This window comes from Bos taurus, chromosome 3 (genome assembly GCF_002263795.3).
Source record: "Bos taurus isolate L1 Dominette 01449 registration number 42190680 breed Hereford chromosome 3, ARS-UCD2.0, whole genome shotgun sequence".
Lineage (NCBI taxonomy): Eukaryota > Metazoa > Chordata > Mammalia > Artiodactyla > Bovidae > Bos > Bos taurus.
Genome location: NC_037330.1, coordinates 32,049,536 through 32,071,070, shown reverse-complemented (window position 1 = coordinate 32,071,070; position 21,535 = coordinate 32,049,536). Strand labels below are relative to the sequence as shown.

The following is a 21,535-nucleotide window of genomic DNA, read 5'->3' as shown; positions in this document are numbered from 1 at the left end:
GTGTCCTTGGTTTTAAGTGATTTGGGTGGAGACCTTTCTAGATGTGAAAATATAGGCTGTGCATGGGCTTGGAGTGGCAGAAGAGTGTGTGTGAGGAAGTCATGGCACCAACAACCTCACAAGTCTTTTATTTGCTTAGGTTGATCTTTATGAAGGTTGAAAGCTGTCAGAAGGAAATTTATGCATGTTTGGTGTTGGCAGGGGATGAAGTCATGAAGAAGATAGGTCTCTAGTTTGGTGAGTGTCCTTGGTAGGGAGCCAAAGTGATTCTAGGAGTCTTAGGGGCACAGGCCTCTTGACTTGCTCAAGGAATAGAAGGCCAGGGCATTCTCTCCATGCCTGCTGAAGTCCTGGAGCTTGTCCAACCCTCTGAATTGTCAGCATTGGGAAGGTCTGTGCAATGGACTCCTCTGGGGATGCCTGCTTTTCTCAGGAGTGAAATAAGAGGTCCCTTCCTTGAAACCATATATAGTGGTCACTTACGGCTGTAATTGTACTGCATCACATCCTCCCCTGGCTTGGCTGATTGACAGGGTAGACATCAGACTCACAAGGGCTAATTAGATTATCATCCCTTGGAATCTACAACAGAGAACAAGAAACAGCTGTCAGTGTCTGAGAGTGGCTTTGCCTATAATATGTAAGTTCAGGCTCTGTAGAGAGAAGCCGAGGAGAAGGGAAAGTTGCTGCGCATGCAGAGCAAGAAGATTAAAGGGGGCAGGGTGGGTTATGGAGAAAAGCCACGATGAGAGATGGAGAGAGAACATTTATTGATGGTTTTCCAACTCTTGATTCTAGCTCTTCCCTGAGGCCTAGAGGCATTTCTGCCTTTGGGTTCTATGAAACACCTCTATAACTATATAATAAATTTCTCTTTGCTACATAAGCTGGCTTGTTTATTTCTTTATTTGCAACTAAAAGGACCTAACTAATAAAATAAGAATATAATGGCTCCTATTTTCTGGCATACTTGCTGAAAGTCAAATTCTGTTCTAAGTGTTTTACATGTATTTTATTATTTAATTCTCCCAACAACTTAGTGAGGAAAAGAAGGTAACATTAATCTAAAACTGAATAACCCACCCAACATCTCACTTCTCATTAACTGCAGAGCTAGATTCAATGAAGTCACAGTCCTAACTATTATGTTTCACTGCCTCCTTTGACACAGACCTCAGTGTTCTCAAGGCATACGGCAGTACTGGTGTTAATGATGAGGTGGCTGCTGCTTTCTGGGTAATGAATATTCATTTATGAGTCTACATAGATTCTTTATTATTATGTGCCAGATAATGTTCTAGGTACTAAAGACACAGTGGTAAATAAGATAAAGAGTTCACATTTATGGGGATTATATTTTGCTGATAGGAATCTTAAGCAATAAATTAGCCAAAAAATAAAAATAAAAAAGAGGAAAATGAAACAGTAATAGAAAGTGACCAAGGGAAGAGCCAACTTTAGTTTGAGCAGTCCAGGAAGGCCTCTCTGGAGAGATCCCATATGAGATGAGCCTTGATATTACAGGAGAACCAATTGTTTTGAGATCTGGGAAAAGTGCATTTCAGACAGAGATGCACCAGGTACAAAGTCCTTCAGGTGTAAATGGAGATGAATATTAGAAAAAGGATCAGAGATGACGTCAATATCATGGTGATATGAGACACTCCAATTCATCATCACTCAACCTGCCTTACAAGAGATGTTGAAAACAACTCTTCTAACTCAAACAAAAAGGCAAAAGAATTCAAAACTTTGAGTAAAGTGGTAAATGGAATCAGAAAATTGTAACTTCAGAACAGATTGTTAAACAGTTATAGAGTAAAAGTTAAAGGGAAAAAGCAGTAAAATTACTACACCTACTTTAATTTGGTAATGAACTCACAACTTAAAAAGGGTTAATTTGAGACAACAAAAACATAAGAGGGGAAGAGGAAAAGGACGGAATCCATACAGGCAAATAAATTGCTATTAGCAGAAAAAGGACTATTTTACCTGTGATATGTTTTATACAAATCTCATGATAACCATAAAACATCTAGAGCAGAGAAACAAAATGTAAGAAAAGAGAAACTGAGAAAAACATCATAGAAAACTATCAAACTAAAATGGCAGACAAAAACACAAGGGAAAAGAAACAATGGAGATACAGAGCAACCAGTAAACAAAAGATTAAATGGCAGTACTAAGCCTTCACTTGGCAGTGATCACCTTAAATACAAGTGAATTAAGTTCACCAATTAAGACACAGAGTGGCTGGATGGATTCAAAACAAGATTTAATTATATGCTGCCTCTGGGAGACTCAACTGTTCCACTTTGGGGTAGTTATCTGAAGAATATGAAAACATAATTTGAAAAGATACATGCACCCATATGTTCACTGCAGCACTATTTACAATAGCCAAGATGTGGTACAATTTGAGTGACCACTGACAGATGAATGGATAAAGAAGGTATGGTATGTGTATGCAATGAAATAGTACTCAGCCATTAAGCAAAAATGAAATCTTGCCATTTGTGACAATATAAATGAAACCTAAAGATATTAATCCATGTGAAATAAATAAGATGGAGAAAGACAAATGTACGATTTCACTCATTTTGGATATAAAAATCAAAACACATACACACAGAGAGCAAATTGGTGGCTACCAGGGGGGAAGAGCAGGAAAGGGAGGGAAAAATGGGTAGAAAGGGTCAAATGTGAGATGATGAATGGAAACAAGACTTTTGGTGGTGGGGATGCAGAAGTGTACACAGATGTCAAACAATAATGTCATACGCATGAAACTTACATAATGTTATAAGCCAATGTCACTTCAGTAAAAAAAAAAAAAAAAGGAGACCAGTGTTGCCAGGGAAAACTAGGGAAGGGTCAGATCATGCGAGGTGTTGAAACATGGTTAAAAGTTTGGATTTTATTTTAAGTGAACTGTGAAGTAATCTGAAGGTTATATCATGATCTAAATGGAGCTGAGATAGGATTATAGAACATGGAAAAACAGCACTCATGATGATCGTAGCTGAGCACTTGCATGACTTACCTTGGAGATTGAAGACATTGATATGGGGGACTAGTGTCCTCAGTGAGCAGGTAAAGGCAAGAGCCAGTAAAATTGGGTTATTAATGTAATTACATTTCCAGCCAAAGAATGATAAAGCCTGGAGTAAAACAGAACCTGATATGGAATAACGGACTGGTTCAAAATTCTGAGAGGAGTACGAAAAGGCTATCACTCTGCTTATTTAACTTATGCAGAGTACATCATGAAGAATGCTGGACTGGATAAATCACAAGCTGAAACCAAGATTGCCAGGAAAAATATCAACAACCTCAGATATGCAGATGATACCACTCTAATGGCAGAAAGTGAAGAGCCTCTTGATGAGACTGAAAGAGAAGAGTGAAACAGATGACTTAAAACTCTACATTCAAAGCACTAAGATCATGGTATCCAGTCCCATCATGTAATGGCAAATAAAAAGGGAAAAAGTAGACGTAGTCACAGATTTTCTTTTCTTGAGCTCCAAAATCACTTTAGATGGTGACTACAGCCATGAAATTAAAAGATGGTTGCTCCTGGGAAGGAAAGCTATGATAAACCTAGACAGCATATTCAAAAGCAGAGACATCACTTTGTCGACAATAGTCTGTATAGTCAAAGCTATGGTTTTTCCAGTAGTCATGTACAGATGTGAGAGATGGACCACAAAAAAGGCTGAGTGCAGAAGAATTGATGCTTTCAAAGTGTGGTGTGTTGGAGAAGACTCCTGTGAGCCACTTGGACTGCAAGGAAATCAAATCAGTCAATCCTAAAGGAAATCAACACTGAATATTCATTGGAAGGACTGATGCTGAAGCTGAGGCTCCAATACGTTCTCCACCTGATGAGAAAAGCTGACTCGTTAGAAAAGACCCTGATGCTAGGAAAGATTGAAGGCAAAAGGAGAAAGAGGCAGCAGAGGATGAGATGGTTAGATAGCATCACTGACTCAATGGACATGAAATTGAGCAAACTCTGGGAGATAGTGGAGGACAGAAGAGCATGGCTTGTTGCACTCCATGGGCCTGCAAAGAGTCAGACACAACTTAGCAACTCAACAACAGCAAAAGAGAACACAGGGATTTGGGGGAGTCTTTTTGGAAGGAGTTCCTATAATACTGAGGAGGGGATGTGAAGATGTGGAGCACTAGACTTGGTGAAGAGCATGCAGTTCAGTTCAGTTTATTTGCTCAGTCATGTCCGACTCTTTGTGACCCCATGAATTGCAGCACACCAGGCTTCCCTATCCATCATCAACTCCCCAAGCTTGCTCAAGCTCATGTCCATTGAGTCAGTGATGTCATCCAACTGTCTCATCCTCTGTCATCCCCTTCTTCTCCTGCCTTCAATCTTTCCCAGCATCAGGGTTTTTTGCAATGAGTCAGCTCTTTGCATCAGGTGGCTAGAGTATTGGAGTTTCAGCTTCAGCATCAGTCCTTCCAATGAATATTCAGGACTGATTTCCTTTAGGATTGACTGGTTGGATCTCCTTGCAGTCCAAGGGACTCTCAAGAGTCTTCTCCAACACCACAGTTCTAAAACATCAATTCTTCAGTGCTCAGCTTTCTTTAGAGTCTAACTCTCACATCCATACATGACTACCGGAAAAACCATAGGTCTATGGACCTTTGTCAGTAAAGTAATGTCTCTACTTTTTAATGAGCAGTCTAGGTTGTTCATAGCTTTTCTTCCAAGGAGTAAGCATCTTTTAATTTCATGGCTGCAGGCACCATCTGCAGTGAGTTTGGCCTGTCACTGTTTCCGTTACTTCCCCATCTGTTTTCCATGAAGTGATGGGACTGGTTGCCATGATCTTCATTTTCTGAATGTTGAGTTTTAAGCCAGCTTTTTCACTCTCCTCTTTCACTTTCATCAAGAGGCTCTTTCATTTCTCTTCATTTTCTGCCATAAGGCTGGTGTCATCTGCATATCTGAGGTTGTTGATATTTCTACCAGAAATCTTGATTCCAGTTTGTGCTTCATCCAGCCTGGCATTTCGCATGATGCACCCTGCATATAAGTTAAATAAGCAAGGTGACAATATACATCCTTGATGTACTCCTTTCCCAATTTGGAACTTGTCTATTGCTCCATGTTTGGTTCTAACTGTTGCCTCTTGGCCTGTATACAGATTTCTCAGGAGGCAGGTAAGGTGGTCTGGTATTCCCATCTTTTTAAGAATTTTCCACAGTTTGTTGTGATCTACACAGTCAAAGACTTTGGGGAAATCAATAAAGCAGAAGTAGATGTTCTTCTGGAACTCTCTTGCTTTTTTGAGGATCCAACGAATGTTGACAATTTGATTTCTGGTTCCTCTGCCTTTTCTAAATCCAGCTTGAACATCTGGAAGTTCACAGTTCACATACTATTGAAGCCTGGCTTGGAGAATTTTGAGAATTACTTTGCCAGCGTGTGAGATGAGTGCAATTGCGTGGTAGTTTGAACATTTTGTGGCATTGCTTTTCTTTAGGATTGGAATGAAAACTGATCTTTTTCATGAAGAGCATGAAAAATACTGCTGAATTTGAGGAAAAGCATTTTTGAACAACACAATGGCTACCGGCTAGATCAAAGTGGTTTCCTAGACTAATGCTTTTTCCACCACTATTTTCCTGCAAAGATTAATCCTGTCACCATTTCTAGAATGCAGAAATCATGGCAACCTAAAAAATTGGTTTGCCCCCTATTTTTGTGCTACATTTACATATTAATTAGTCATTCAAATTAATGTGTACTGTATACCTAATATGTGCAAGAAGAGGACAGGCAGAACCCAGCACCCATGACCACTCTAATCTCACCTCCTTTGATTCTTCTTATTCCCTCTACGTCAACTATGTTGACATCTGTGCTGTTTCTCCAATAGTCCAGGCTTGTTACTGCTTCAGGGCTTTTGCACAAGCTGAAGTATTCCTTCCTGAGATTTCCATTTGACTTTCTACCTCACTTCCTGTAGGCCTTTCCTTGAAGCTACCTTTCACCATTCCTGGCCATGAAACTCCCTTTTCCCTTCTTCCCTCTGATTCCTCTGTTTTTCCTATCAATACCTGATATCACATGCATTTTATGTGTTTATCATTTTTATTGCCTCCCCCGCTAGAATTAAGGTCAATGAGGATTAACCTCTGTGAGCCTCTGATCATGGCTATATTCCCAATGCCTAGAGCATATTATAAGAGTTTAGTACGTACCTACTGAATGAATAAATCAATGAGGGCAGGAAGGGAGATGGTGAACAAGTTAAGTAAGCCAAGCACTGGACTGGGTACTTTATATAGGTTATCTCCTGCATGGTGAATATTGTCCTGGTGTTACAGGTAAAGAAATTGAGGGAAAACTTGTCCAAGATGATGAAGTTATAATAAATGGCAGAGCTTATTTTCAAAATTGGGCCTTTCTGGCTTCCTGTACACCATAATGTTGCCTTGTAGAAAGCTCTGTCACAATGACTTGAAGAGGTGACTTCAAGGGTGGGGCTGTTGCTTAGCAGCCAGTCTGAGTTACACTGTCCAAAGTCTTGGTTAAAGTCCACTTATAAAATTTGTCACTAATGGAGTCAATACACGAGAGAGCCAGGGTTTTTGAAAGTCCCTATAGGGAAGAGTTATGGTCCAGAGCTTCTCGGAGATTTTCAAAGATCATGCCATCTGTCCTATCCAGGAGCTTGAAGGAAAACAACATTATGCTACAGATCACCCAGCCATTCCTTTGGGACTTCGATCATGGTAATCATATTCTTGAACTCTAGCACATATATGAAAATTCATTCCTTCAGTATTGGAGTCTAATTGGAAAGCAATGGGGTAGGAACCTTGATCCCAGTGGGGACGGAGTCAGTGCTCCACTCAACAAGTCATGAACCTTGACTAGGGGTAACACCCATCCAGATAAAAGGGCACCATTAAAAAATTTGCACAAAGGCACCCTTGGAGTTAGATATAGCCCTGGCATGGGGGTGGTAGGTTGAAAATGCATTAATATTTGTTAAATACCAATTTTAGGTTAGTCACTTTCTGTCATATGATCCAGCAGGTCCACTTCTGGGTACACAGTCAAAGAAAACAAAAACACTAATTCGAAAAGACACATGCACCCCAATGTTCGTAGCAGCATTATTTACAATAGCCAAGGTATGGAAGCAATACTACGCAGCCATGAAAAATAACAAAATGTTGCTATTTGCAACAACATGGATGGAGATGAGGGGGTATTATATTAAGTGAAATAAGTCAGAGAAAGACAAATACTGTATGACATCACTTAGATGTGGAATCTAAAACATAAAATAAAATAATGAAATAACAAAAAGAATGACTGAGATACAGAGAACAAACCAATGGTTACTAGTGGGGAGAGGGAAGGGGGCGGGGTAAGGCTGGGTAAAATAGGGGTAGGGGATTGGGAGATACAAATTACTATGTATAAAATAAATAAGATACAAATATATGTCATACAGCACAGGGAATACAGTCAACATTTTATAATAACTATAAATGGAGTATAATTGATAAAAACTTTGACTCTATGTCGTATACATTAAACCAATATAATATTATAAATCTACGATACCTCAATTAAAAAAGAAATGGAACACTGCTTTCACTCCAAGTGTTCCTCAAGTTCCCTTTTATTTATTCCTTCCACTCTCTTTTACAAAGCTACTCCCATCCTGACTTCTAACATATAGATTGCTGCTGCTAAGTCGCTTCAGTCGTGTCCGACTCTGTGCGACCCCATGGACTGCAGCCTACCAGGCTTCTCCTTCCATGGGATTCTCCAAGCAAGAACACTGGAGTGGGTTGCCGTTTCCTTCTCCATTAGCTTTGCCTATTTTTGAACATCATGTAAATTTGCTCATGCAGTGTGTAAATATTCATGTCTGAATTATTTCATTGAACTCTGTTAAGATTAATCTACATTATTAAATGTGCAGGATTTTATTCATTTTCATTCCTGTATAGTGTTCATTTACATGAGTATAGCACAACATATTTTTCCATTCTAATGTTAATGGACATTCAGTTGTTCTAGTTTGGAGAGTATTATTGGTAACGTTTTTTAATGTTCTTATAATGTCTTTGGAACACAACTGTATGCATTTCTGCTGAGAACATACCAAGGAGTAGAAATTATTAGATCATAGAGATGTCTATGTTCAGCTTCAGCAAATACTATCTATTTTTAAAAGTGAATATATCAATTTATACTTATACTAAAAGTGTATTAAAGGTTTTTAGCTATTTCACGTCCTTAGCACTCTTCTCCATCTTTATAATTTTAGCCATCAGGTGGGTATGTTATTGTGGTTTTAATTTGCATTTCCTTTTTGACTGTTGATATTGGGCAGTTTTTAGTATGTTTACTAGTCATTTGGATATTCTTTTTGTCTATAGTGTGCATTCAAGCATTTTACCAACTTAAAAAAATTAGGTTGTTTTTCCTTATTGATCTGTAAGTGTTTTATTTCTAGAGATCAGCATTATCCAATGGAAATACAACTCAATGTGTTTAAATTTTCTAACAGTTATATTTAAAAGAGCAAAAAGTAGAATATGAAGTTAACTTAAATATATGTTTATTTAACCAAATATATCTAATTATTATCATTTCAACATGTAACCAATATGACACTTAAATCATAGTTTGTACACTTTGTTTTCATTCTAAGCTTTTAAAATCTAGTGTGCATTTTATACTTACATACATCTCAATTTGGACTAACCACATTTCAAGTGCTCAGTAGTTACCTATGGGTAGTGGATACTTTATTGTACATTACAGATTGGCAACCCACTTTGGTATTCTTGCCTGGAGAATTCCACAGACAGTAACCTGGTGGGCTAGAGTCCATGGGGTCGCAAAGAGTCAGACACAACTAAGCGGCTAACACTTTCACTAGTTTATAGTTTCTCTCATATCTTGGCTTCCTTTCTCACCCATAATTATACAGACATGTTTTTAATTATTATTTTGAAAGTTTCAAATCTAAAGAAAAAGCTTCAAAACAGTACCAAGAATTCCCTCAGCCCCATTCACCCAAATTCCTCACTTGTTAAATTTTGCTTCTATTTTTTTCCATATATATATATATATCTTTTTTTTCTGCAATGATTCCCCATCCCCTCTAAAAACTCTACTGTTATCCCCCCTGAGATTCTGATAAATCATGATCAGAACAGCTCTTTCAGTTTGAAAATCAGATTGATACACTATTCTTAAATCCACACACCCTATTCAAATTTATTGTCCCAACAATGTATCTTTCCGATCTCACCCAGGATCCTATCCAGGATTAAATGTTGTATTACGCTGTGTTCATCAGTATACCTCAATCTGAAGTAATTGCTCAGCTTTTCTATGTCCCTCATATCCTTGGTACACATACATTAACTTTGTTTTTGTTAGTCTTCATATGGAATATGTATTCCATCCTTTTTACTGTGATTTCTTTAGCACTTAAAGATACTATTCCATTGTTTTCTAGTTTCTCTTGTTTCTCTTAAGAATTCATCCTCCAGGCTTATTGTTACTTCTTTAAAAGTAACCTACCTTTTCTATCTAGCCAATCTCAAATTTTTCTATTTTTCATACGTTTCACTATGATATGACCAAATGAAATTTTCTTTGTATTCATCTTGCTGTAGACTATAGCATTTGTTAAATTCTGGTTAAATGTTTTTCGTCAGTTCTGAAATATTCTCAGCCATTATCTCTTCAACTCTAGCATCTGCCACATTCTCTTTCTCTCCATTCCTTGTGGAACTTCAAATACATGTGTGTTAGAACTTTTCACTGTTTTCCCTCTGCCTCTGTATTTTCTGTCCTTGCCTCCTCAAGCTTCGGTCTGTATACATTCTTCTGATTCATTTTTCATTTCATTAATTTTTTTTTCAACTTTTATAATCTTCTGTTCCCCATGTATTCAGTTCTTACTTTTGGTGATGGCAGTTATTTCTACAGTTTTTATTTGCTTTCCTCTTACTGTTTCTAAAATTCCTCCATCTTTTCATTTAGTTTCTTAAATACAATTATCACTTTTACCATTTGCTGAATTGATATAATACCATTAAATCCAATATGTTTTAAAATGAGACAAAAATATATTTAAAACATTATATAAATGTTGAATTACTCATCTCCATTCAACAGAGGAGGTGGTTTCCTAGAATTGTAATTCTTATTAATACAATGGCCTCATACATAGTCAGATGAAGAAAGCAGATAACTAACTCATAAGTCCATAACAGTCTCCATAAGCATCAGGCATCCCTTGATGCTATCATCATAGTTAGAAATGGACATGACAGGACCTGCTGAAGTCTTTAAAAAGTCTTCATCAAAGGTGGCTACAAATAAAATTTTGTCTATTATTCTGTTCCAAGCAGTCACCTGCAAAGTTTCCTTTACACATGATCATCATTCAAAAAATCCATCATTTAAAGATTCAATGATTCTTGACAATCCTTAGAGCTACCTGAAATTCTGTTTAACTTCTGAATTTTACCATCACACAATTAGTAATACAGGAAATATACATAAAATACAGTCTATCTTTGTACTATGTCTGGATTGGCTTTAATGAAAAGTCGATAAATTTGCATCAATCTGGATGTATGTGGACACTCTTGTGTGTTATATTAGTAACATAAACATAAAGATTGATGGGGGAAATTGTCTCTTTCCCTAAGTACACTGTAGTCTTTATTGACTTTGTTTTTAGAGTGTAATCTATATTTTTCTTTTAGCCTCTTACCTGAGAAGCCAAGAATCTGCTTCATGATGACAAATTTCCTTGCTTTCTTTTGCTTCCTGCAGTTCACGCTGCAGTCTTCAGCCTTCTTGTAAAACCTGAAGCCAAGCACAGTCAAAGTCCACTCTTGATACTCCAGTCTCTGGATTCCTTTTGGGTTTATGTCTACTTAGGTGTTTTGTTTTTTGTTTTGGTACGAGAAGTTGCTTTATATTGAATGCTGAACATTTTGCTTAAAAAATCATACAAATTATTTGGGGCTCAAATAATGCTATTGTACAAGATGATTTACTTTTGTTTTGGGTATGCAGTAAGGGTAGAAATAGATTATCTTAATGGAGCTGGGGACTAGAGTTGATACAAAACTGAACTTCAGAATTTTTTTTTTTTTTTTGACAGCTGCTCTATTTATTTACTTTTGTAGCTGAGTTGTATCTCTTTAGACTCCTAACTAAAAGTCCAGGGTGTTTTCCAGTCTCTCCTCTGCCATGGTCAGCCTAACTTTTGCTCCCTGTTTTTAGAGACTGATTGATCAAAGTTCTGCTCAAATTCTCTGCTTCTCAGTGAGATTTGTAATTAGTGAATGTTCAAAAGGAACAAGAGCATCAACTGTTGGGCTCACCACTTTGGGCTGCCCTCTCTCCAGGGTCTTAGCCTTTCAGATTCTTTTTTCTTTGCTATATCTCTGATATCTTGAAATATGTATGTTTTGTCTGGTATTTCTATCTCTTCTCAGCTGGAGAATTAGTCTGAAGCAAACCAACCTACCAGTGAAGAATATGTTGTCATAATTTCAAAGTACTTTGTGAGACCTGTTTCATGTTACTAATAATGTAAACATTAATTTCCAAAAAAACTGTGGGTATTAAAAATATTAATATTTCTAAAGACAGTGAAAATAATCAAATTAATACTATGTCTCTTTACATTTTGTTTACCATGATTGTTACTGCAATTATATTTTGAGTAGAAAGGAGACTTGAAGCAAATTGTTCAATAATGTTGAGACCATATCGTTATTCCAGTTAAGTTTTGTTTCTCTTAAGACCTTCTCCTATATTATCAGGCTTTCTGCATTACTTCTTAAAAAAAAAAAAAAAAAAAACCACTGTCTTTTTTGTATGTATGTCAAATATAATTTTTTTTTTTTGTAGAGGCCAGGAAAGCATTGGAGTGTTTGTTATACAGGACTTGACACAATTCACTGTACAATTGCACAGTGAGCTACACGTATCCAGCCTTCCTGGTCCACTGACCAGGAGCATCGCCTCAATAATTTTTAACAAGGAAAAAGCTTCTGTGCTGTCATTTCAGTCATGTCCGACTCTTTGCAACCTCTATGGACTGTAGTCCACCAGGCTCCTCTGTCCATGGGATTCTCTAGGCAAGAATACTGGAGTGGGCTGCCATGCCCTCCTCCAGGGGATCTTTCCAACCCAGGGAGTGAACCCATGTGTCTTATGTCTCCTGCATTGGCAGGCGGGGTCTTTACCACTAGTATCACCTGGGAAGCCCAAAAGACTTCTCTAAGTTTCCAAAATATCCTCTAGGACTCAGGATCACTTCTCTTGGAACCCGACATGAGAGCTATAAAATCACGCCTGTAGACAGTTCTAACCCTGAGTATGTGTGGATCCCAAGATCGTTCTTAGAAGCCAAAGTCAGAATGTACCAATCACACTATCACACTGTGCTTTCTGTTGCCTGCCACACTTGCCAACTCTGAAAGTTATCCTAAAATCAAGTGAGAACAAGTCAGGGTAATATCTAGGACAAAGGTGAAGAAGTCATCATACACCCTGATATTTCTTCTTAGGTTAGGGTGGGAGTACTCCTAAGCTGGCTAGATACTGTTGCACTAAAAAAATCTCTCCTATTGTGAACTACCAAGCACTAGGCAATGACTCTCTTTAATGCTGTTATCTTAACCCTCTCAACAACCCTATAAAAAGGAATTACTGTTCCTAATTTAGAGATAGGGCTTCCCTTGTGGCTCAGATGGTAAAGCGTCTGAGGAACCTGGGACTTAAACATTAAGTAACTGCCTCCAAATTTAAGCACTTCTTTTATTCCATTGTACTCTTACTGTTCTACTTAAGGATTCCAGAACTTTTATAGACTTGAGCCCCTCTTAAGGGTATAAGGGGGTAACCTGATGGGAATGCCTTGAAGAAAAGGAAAAATGGGTCTAAAACAGGCTTAATACGGAACTATCTAGGCTCCATTAGGTTCCCAACTCCCCTCTTCTGGCACTGCCCAGGAAGCCCACCTCCATAGATCATCACTGCAGAGGCTGTGTTTTCTATATTCCTGGTCCTGGCAGCCTGGATTTCAGGGCATCCTGCACGTGGAGGAGTCCATCCTTCCTCAGTAGTGCATTTCCAGTGGCCCAGCTTTCAAAGCTCTTCAGCCTACAACTTGGATCTAGCAAACCCCCTACCTCCTGCCCAGCTTCAGAGTTCTCACTCCCCTGGGTTCCTGGTCTGGGAGGCACAGTTCCTGCCCCAAAGCGGGCTCCGCAGGAATCCCCACTGCTGAGTAGGCTAGCTCAGAGCCACTCCTCTCTGGGAGCTCCACGGCTGGGGCTGCCGGGCCCGCCTCTGTTTCTTGGGCAACGCAGTACACAAACCCGGGGCCTGGTGGAGCTCCTGAGATGTGCTTCGTTAAAGCAGGTGAGGAGGGTTGTAGTAGGGGAGTCTACAGTAGAGGCAGGAGGAAGAGTAGGAAGGCTGGGAACGAAGGGCAAAAGGAGGGGAAAATGCAGTTCATCCCCTTACACAGATTTGAGCTACCCTTTACATGGATTTTTCTTAAGGGTCTGCCCCTAAGAGCTCTGTCCCGTGGCCCACCCCCAACTAGCCCTGAAGCTCTCACTTAGACCAAGGGGCCTTTCCTCATGTGAAGTTTCTCTTCTTTCTCTATTTGCAGAGCCGCTGCTTAACTATTCCTTTGGAACATGTCAGAATAGGAAGATCTTTCCTCACATCCATCCCCAAAGCTTGTTGGGAAACAAATTTCCCCCTATTAGAGGAGCCCCCAACAGAGGGCCTGGATGTTATATAGCAGAAGATGTGAGTATTCACCTTCCCTTAGATGGGTGTCAGTTCCCAGACCATTATCTAAGGAAACCCAAGTTTTCCCGAAGAAAAGCCCTATGGGATTTGTGACCATCAGGGTCCCAACATGAAAAAGTGCCCTGGTCCTCTACAGTCAGAAAGTAAAGGGCCACTGTTCCCCTTTGCCATCCCCACCAAATGCAAGCCTGGGCCTCATGCAGTTCCCAGTATTGTTCCTTCACTATTCACAGTCAGAAAGACCAGTGACTCAGTATCTCCTCTTAGTCCAAACCTGGACTGTGGCTGTGCTGATAGGTAGTTTATGAAATTGTATGATCATACTGATAGTTGAATTAGAGCAGATTCAGCTCTGTGGGACCTAGAGAACTGGATTCACTGGAATGTATAGAAATGGCATTCTCTCTACCTATCTAGCCACATTCCTTTGTAGGAATGCAACTGTTTGTGTTATTTATGTAATTCTATGGTCATGATTCAGAAGAATCAAGAAAGAAAGAGCAACTTTGGCAGAGAAGATTCAGGAATACTTTAAGTTCACACTGTTTTAATAACTATAATGTTCTCTATATGTGTTTTTTTCTTTGTTTGTTTTCTACATAACACCTGAAGAAGTATGGCTTGGCATACAACCTCTCTAAGATCCCGACCAGTAAAAAAGGATACACTCTTGGTGCCAGAACAGCTACAAGGTTTAAGCCAGTTAGCAAGGTTAGACATGGCTGAATGTGCTTAGATTTCACTGTTATCCATGTTGCTGAATGTATTTGCATTGGGGAGCATAGCTGGAGGCTACCTAAAGAATATGCCCAAAATTCAAGACAAAAAAGTCTTTTGGGCAAAAGCCACTAAAAAACCTATCTTAAAAGCATGGATGTTAACATGGCAAATGTGTGTGTGAGTGTCCTGGGAGAGTGGAAAATAATTCTAAGAAGAAATAATACCAAAGCAAGGTTTTAGCCCTGCGACACTTGCTTGTAAAATACTAGAAGCTTTATTTATATGCATCATATAATTATATGTAATATATAGTATAATATCTTATCAGTTAAAAAACCAATTCCAACTTCTTCATTCTTTTGTGTAACTGGATTTCAAGTCTTAATTATCTTCTGTTAATCTCTTGTTAGACTTTTTCTTGACACTTAAGCTCAGGGAGAGGGATACTGGCTCCAAAAGAATCTGAGTGGGATGGTGGGATGGTGGGGTAGTAACTGTAATAAGTTACCATGGCTCTCTACCCTCATAGGTTTATTTCTACAGCCTAAGCATTAGGCACCTTTATGTAGTTGAAGCATACGCGTATCTTGGTTTTCTACCTACTGTAGGCCATTTCTATAGATTGAGGTAGTTAAACCATAGCTGATACATGAACAGGGAGAGGATACCTTTGTTTTTTCTAATTAAAAGGCTTTACATGTATATATCACCCTCTAACATATTGATCATTTTCTTGGAAACAGGATATGACACCTTACCCAGGCATGTACCAGACAGTCAATGTTCGAGAGCAAACACACAAACCAAATTTTGCTCCATTTAATGCCTTGTTGCCTCGCTTTTGGACATACTCAAAGGACTCTTATTATCCTGGGTATGTGCCCCTTTTTCTGCTGCACTTCAACAAAGAACAATAGGAAAGGAAATACAAAAAGTGGTTTCATCCCAACCATGCCCTCTAAATAAGAAACCATCTAGCTTTAAAAATTCAACCTCTTGCCTTCTAGATCTCTAGAAATTATAGAATGGTAGAGTATAGTGGTTCATTCAATAAATATTTATAAAAGGCCAAGCAGTTTTGTGGGTTCCAAAGATTTTGCATTAAACCCATCATGCAAGATTCCTGACTTCTTGAAGCTTATATTCTAGAGTCCAGACAGATGAGAAGCAAACAAACAAGAAAATATAAATAGGAATAAAGAGAGCGACTATATAATTTATTAGTCAGCACATGACACTTCTGAGACTTGAAATGGGATTTTAATAATTATACCAAGACAGTAGCCATTAGCTGGGGCTATCATAGACACACTAGGAAGTAAGGTGACCTGGTGTAATGCTGAATGAAACCAAACAAGATGATGATATGATACAGAGTGGTGGACTAAAATCTATATACTTTGGCAAGGATTGTCAAGATAGCTCTTTTAGGGAAATGACACTTGGTCTGAAATCATTATGACAAGAATGAGCTGGCCCTGTGAAAATCTAGGCCCAGAGTTTCCCAGGCAGAAGGAACTTGTACAAAGGCTGTTGTTGGGAAGGAAATTGGTGTGCAGAAAAAAAGAAAGAAGGCTAGTGTGACTACAGTATCATGGGCAAAGAGGAAGTGAGAATGGGGTGGGGAAGGTGGGGTGGTGGTGGCTATATTACATAGGCCAGTAGACCAAGGGAGGCATCTCTGTGCTTGAGGAAGCTGTTGAGAATGTGTGGAATGGTAGGGCATGGGGTCAAGGTCTTTTTTTTTACTGGTGAGAATTTCAAAGATCAGAGAGTGAGTGTAACTTTTTCAAGGTTGTAGTAAGGAATAGAGATATTGAATCTTGATTCCTATGTCCACTCTACATGTTATTTCCACAGCAAAGAGTCTATACCAAAAGAATGTTATGAACAAAGGCTATAATTAAATAATCCCATTGTCAAGGAATTGTACATGGTTCTACTTTACTGACCCCAGGTCGTTGATACTTTAAATTAGCATTTTTCTTTCCTCCTCAATTTTACATCATGAGCAATACTTATGCATCACTGTGTTAACTTTATCATCCACCATTTCTGGGATCTTTTGATCTCTCAGCTAAGGAGACTGAACTTCCAGAAATATTTTAAACTGGGGTTGAGTTTTTACTTTGTCAAGACTAGATACCTTGAACACTGAAACTTAATCAGAAATACTTTAGCAGGCAAAAGAATCCTATGTGAATCAGTTGACTGCCTTTTCCCAAAGGGTTAGGACTCTAGATCAGGGGTGGAAGGTTATATATGATTGCTAACTCATTACACATGATGTTCTGTATTTTTTCTAGCCCTACCACATACAACCTAGAGATAAAGCCACCCAAGAGAGTCAGATGGCCAATGAAATTTGGATCTCCAGACTGGGCTCAGGTTCCATGTCTACAGAAAAGAACCCTGAGAACTGAGGTAATAGGATTGGACTTCTCTGGAGTTCTTTACCTAATACTTCCGTGTGTATCAGTGATTCTTAACCAGAAGTCTGTGAATAAGCTTCAGTTAAGTCCTTGTTCCCCTAAAATTACTTGCACAATTTTGTGTATATACATATGGGAATTTTTTTTGGAGAGTTACCCAATTTCACTAGATTTTTAAAGGTGAGTATGATGGAACAGAAGTCACATTTTCTTATTTAGTCTTCAAATAATCTTCTGTGGTTAGTCCAAAATAATTATCCTCTGCGACTGAGGAGGAAACTGAGGCTCAGATGGATTAAGTGGCTTGTTGAAGTTGCTCAAATAGAGCCTAGATCTGATGACTCCTAAGCCACTGCTCTTCCCATCACACCACTTAGTGTTAGATCATCAAGGGCTGTGGATCATTCTGCCAAGAATATGGATTTTAGGAACAGACTGCCTGGGTTCAAATTCTAGTTCCATATTTGCTTGCTGTGTGATTTTGTCTAATAATCTTACTTTTCTAAGCATCAGTGTGCTTAGTGTTAAAATGCATATAATAATAGACTCTATCTGATAAAGTTGTAAAGATTGAGATATTGTAGAAAAGTATTTAGTGCCATACTTGTAGCATAATAAATGCTCAGTCCATATCAGCTATCATAATTCCAGAGGTGCCCTTTATTATCCAGTGGAACCTGGGATTAATTCTCCAAGTATGTATTAAACACCAAATGTATTAACATCATTATGCTAGAGCCTATGGGTAACGTTCAAGAATTAAATATATAATTTTTCTTTTCAAGAAGTTCACCAGCTATAATTTTAAAATAATTAATTATTTATTTATTTTTCATTGTGCTAGGTTTTCGTTGCTGCGCATGGGCAGGCTTTCTTCAGTTGCAGCAGGCTGGGGCTACTCTTCCTTGCAGTGCTCAGGCTTCTTAATGCAATGGCTTCTCTTGTTGCACAGCACAAGCTCTAGACACACAGGCTACCGTAGTTGCAGCACATGGGCTCAGTAGTTGTGACTTGCGGGCTCTAGGATGTGGGCTCAGTGGTTGTGGTGCACGCGCTTAGATGCTCATGTCATGTAGAATCTTACTGGACTAGGGATGGAACCCATGTCCCCTGTATTGGCAGGTGGATTCTTACCCACTCTACTACCAGGGAAGTCCTACCAGCTATACTTGACAACTTCCCAAGTAGAAAATAATTCCTAGTATGACATTTCCAGAGTAAGACGACAAAGAGTAGATGCACAGAGCAATGCTGAGAGACTCAGTGAGGCTAGGTTACTATGGGGTTGAGGTTCAGCTAGGCCACAACAGGTATAACATACATGCCTATTTCACAGAGCCAGGAAGACCAGAGGCAGTGGGTTCTCATTTGAATATTGACCTAGATAATATTCTTTCATTGCAGCTGCCCACAGACAAAGACTTTAGAAAGCATCGGAACCGTCTGGCCTACCTAAGCCTGTACTATGACTGAAAAGCTGCGACTCCCTTCACATGCGCCTCCTGACCACAAATCCTCCAGGACAGAGCAATGCAGAGCCCAGAGGTGCTCTTGTCTTTCTGCATTGCTCTGACCCTCCTGTCTGCCAGCATGGGACACAGGGAGGGGCAAGGGCCTCATAAGTACTACATGACAGTGTAAAGACTAGTTTACAAGGCTCTTTCTCCTTGTGCTGGTTTGTTGTGTATTCATGTAGAAGGGCTAGTTCCTAGTGAATGTTCAGCAGGGTGGCTTCACTTGACTGAAATATTATACTTGTGGGTCCTCGCCCTCTAATTCCCAGCCACAAGTGTTATGTTTTCTACCACTAGCCCGGGGCTTCCCTGGTGGCTCATCAGTGAAGAATCTGCTTGTGATGCAGGAGTTATGGGTTCAGTCCCTGAGTTGGGAGAGCCTCTCCTCTGGAGAAGGAAATGGCAACCCACTCTAGTATTCTTGTCTGGGAAATCCCATGGAAAGTGGAGCCTGGCAGGCTACAGTCCATGGGGTTGCAAGAGTTAGACACGACTTGGCAACTAAACCACCACACCACTAGCCCTGGTGATAGGAGACTATTTATTTTTCTATACATGCCAAGGCTTTGAATGGCTTGCTGGGCCTTGTTTTGGGGCTTTTGGGACCCAGAGGACACTTAAAGACAGAGTAAATATTTCAGGAGTGCTTCAAAGTGTCCGAGTTTCCCAGCATGGAGTGGGAAGGTCCTGATTTGACTGCATTTCTCTGTGCTGTGCTGAGTTGAGTCTGACTCTGTGACTCTGTGGACTCTAGCCAGCCAGGCTCCTCTGTTCATGGGATTTTCCAGGAAAGAGTACTGGAGTGGGTTGTTGATTTGATTGCCTTCCTCATGTTCATGTAAAACTCAAAGAACCAATAATCCCCCTTCCCCCTTTCCTATTACATCATCTATTTAGTCTGTCGGTCATCATCATACTGAATTCCAAACGTGCCTCAGGCAGAGTGGCAAGCACTGGGGATGCAGCAGAAATCAGAGTAGACTCATCTACTGGCTCCACGGCCCTGAACTGCAATGTGAAAAGGACTTCCCAGGGAGGCTAGTAGTTTGGATCTGCCCCCGTCTTCCAGTTTGAATCATACCCTAAAGCCTCACAAGTTGCTCTAGGTGTGCCAAGGTCAAAAGTCATGAGAGACACGTTCAAAGTACTCATCTAGACATTGCCTGGTGTGTGTTCATTTGCTCAGTTGCACTCCCACTCTTTGCGGTCTCATGGACTGTAGCCCACTGGGATCCTCTGTCCATGGAATGTTCCAGGCAAGAATACTGGAATGGGTTGCCATTTCCTTCTCCAGGTGACCTTCCCCATCCAGGGATCGAACCTGCATCTCCTATGTTGGCAGGTGGATTCTTTACCACTGAGCCACCTGGGAAGCCCAGACATTGCCTGGAAGACAGGCCTTTTACTTCCAACACAAACCTTAATAACTCAAGTATAGTTTCTTCAGAATGGGCATTAAGTGTAGTCTAGCTTCTTGTATTGGGAAGGTCCTTCTATGCCTACTTAGTCTTCTTATTTATTTACTTATCTGGCTGTGTTGGGTCCTCGTTGTGGCACAGAGGGTCTTCATTGTGTCATGCAGGAGCTTTCTTTGCAGTGCATGGATGCTCTAATTGTGGCACGTGGGCCCCGTAGTTGCAGCGTGTGGGCTCCAGAGAATGTAGGCTTCAGTAGTTGTGGAACTCGGCCTCTCTAGTTGTGGCTCATGGGCTCCAGAGTATGCAGGCTCAGTGTTGCGGCACACAGGCTTAGTTTCGCACAGCATGTTACTCACAGGATAACATGTGAGGTACTCACATGGATCTTAGTTCCCCTACCAGGGATTGAACCTGTGTGCCCTGTATTGCAAGGTGGATTCTTCATCACCAGACTACCAGGGTAGTCCCCTACTTAGCCTGATGGCAAGACTTCATGTGTCTGGATAACAAAGAGTGAGATACTGCTAGTGCCTCAGAAAACTATAGCCTGCTGTACCCTTCAAGGCCACCCCATGGTAAGTGTTAGCTGGTGAACGAGGCACTGGAGGGTGAAACCTGCTAAATTATGCTGAGAGGCCTAATTCTTTAGGGGACAGGATCCTCTGAAGAAAATAGTGAGAGTTCACTGGAAATCAACTTAAAATATTAAGATAAGCCTAGATACCTCAATCTAAAAACATTTACTCCATTTAATCTGATGATTTAAAGATTTTTATTATCATGTTAAAAGTATTTTTATGACTTGAAATTAGTCAATATTAACCTTTCTCACCTCTCTCACACACATCCCTTTCTTTTCTCCTTTGGATCCACATAAATGCAACTTTTTTCAGAGTTGGTAATTTAGCATTTGTTATTTTTCTGACACAGGGTCTTGGGCCCCTTCTTTGGAGGTATTGACAAGAGTGAGAGAATTTTTTCACACTGTTGTTTGGTTCACATTCTCAAGGCTTTTGCCAGGGAAGGAAACTCCCCTTTCCAAAACAGTAGTCTGATTTGATAAAAAGTAAAATTTTAACTTCCATAAAAATAGCTTCTATTAAACTTCAGGGTCACTTGAAATGCTGAGCTATATATACAAGTATGTAAGAAAAAATACAGATGATTATAAAAAATAAAACATGCAGTGTCATATTTATTTTACATATGGATTTGGTTCAAGGTGTTTATAGTTTTTTTAGGTTCTAATGGAGTAAAACCTAATCATAATGCTGTTTTAGTAAGGTAGGGCCTCCAAATTGACAGATAGACTGATATAATACATAGACAACATGGAGTATTGGAAGATGGAGTTTGACATGCAGCATGAGAAAATCTGAAGCAAAGTAGAGTTTTTCCAACATTTTAAATTGAAGGCCAGTTACAACATATGCAGGTTTGGTCGAAGACCAGACCTTGGTTACACTGGAAGTAGAAGGTCCTGCCTCCTGCACTCTGGTAGAACTTGGTGTTGTCTTCAGGATCGCTATAAATGCCATCTGCTTTACCAGTGCAGAAACCTTCATCTCCTTCACTGCCCCCATC

At 39.7% G+C, this 21,535-nt stretch overlaps 1 protein-coding gene and 1 long non-coding RNA gene across 5 annotated transcripts in view; one reads left to right on the top strand and one right to left on the bottom strand.

Moving 5' to 3' along the window:
- LOC104971588 (uncharacterized) overlaps nucleotides 1-578 on the bottom strand; it is a 64,580-nt gene extending 64,002 nt beyond the window's left edge. For both annotated transcript variants that reach the window (XR_009493899.1, XR_009493900.1), the window contains exon 1: nucleotides 484-578. This is a non-coding gene — a long non-coding RNA (uncharacterized lncRNA). The remainder of the gene's footprint in view (nucleotides 1-483) is intronic.
- A 5,964-nt stretch (nucleotides 579-6,542) lies between these two features.
- Nucleotides 6,543-21,154, top strand: CIMAP3 (ciliary microtubule associated protein 3). 3 transcript variants are annotated; one of them, XM_059885038.1, is made up of 6 exons: nucleotides 6,543-6,768; nucleotides 13,722-13,864; nucleotides 14,483-14,578; nucleotides 15,331-15,461; nucleotides 16,894-17,011; nucleotides 18,424-21,154. In XM_059885038.1, the coding sequence occupies exons 1-6, from the start codon at nucleotides 6,594-6,596 to the stop codon at nucleotides 18,490-18,492; spliced, it is 732 nt and encodes a 243-aa protein (XP_059741021.1). In that variant the 5' UTR covers nucleotides 6,543-6,593; the 3' UTR covers nucleotides 18,493-21,154. The 3 variants fall into 3 exon arrangements, with proteins under 3 accessions (XP_059741021.1, XP_024845792.1, XP_002686190.1); XM_024990024.2 differs by having other exon boundaries at nucleotides 14,480-14,578; XM_002686144.6 differs by lacking the exon at nucleotides 6,543-6,768 and adding an exon at nucleotides 13,387-13,465 and having other exon boundaries at nucleotides 14,480-14,578.
- The last annotated feature ends 381 nt before the right edge of the window (nucleotides 21,155-21,535 follow it).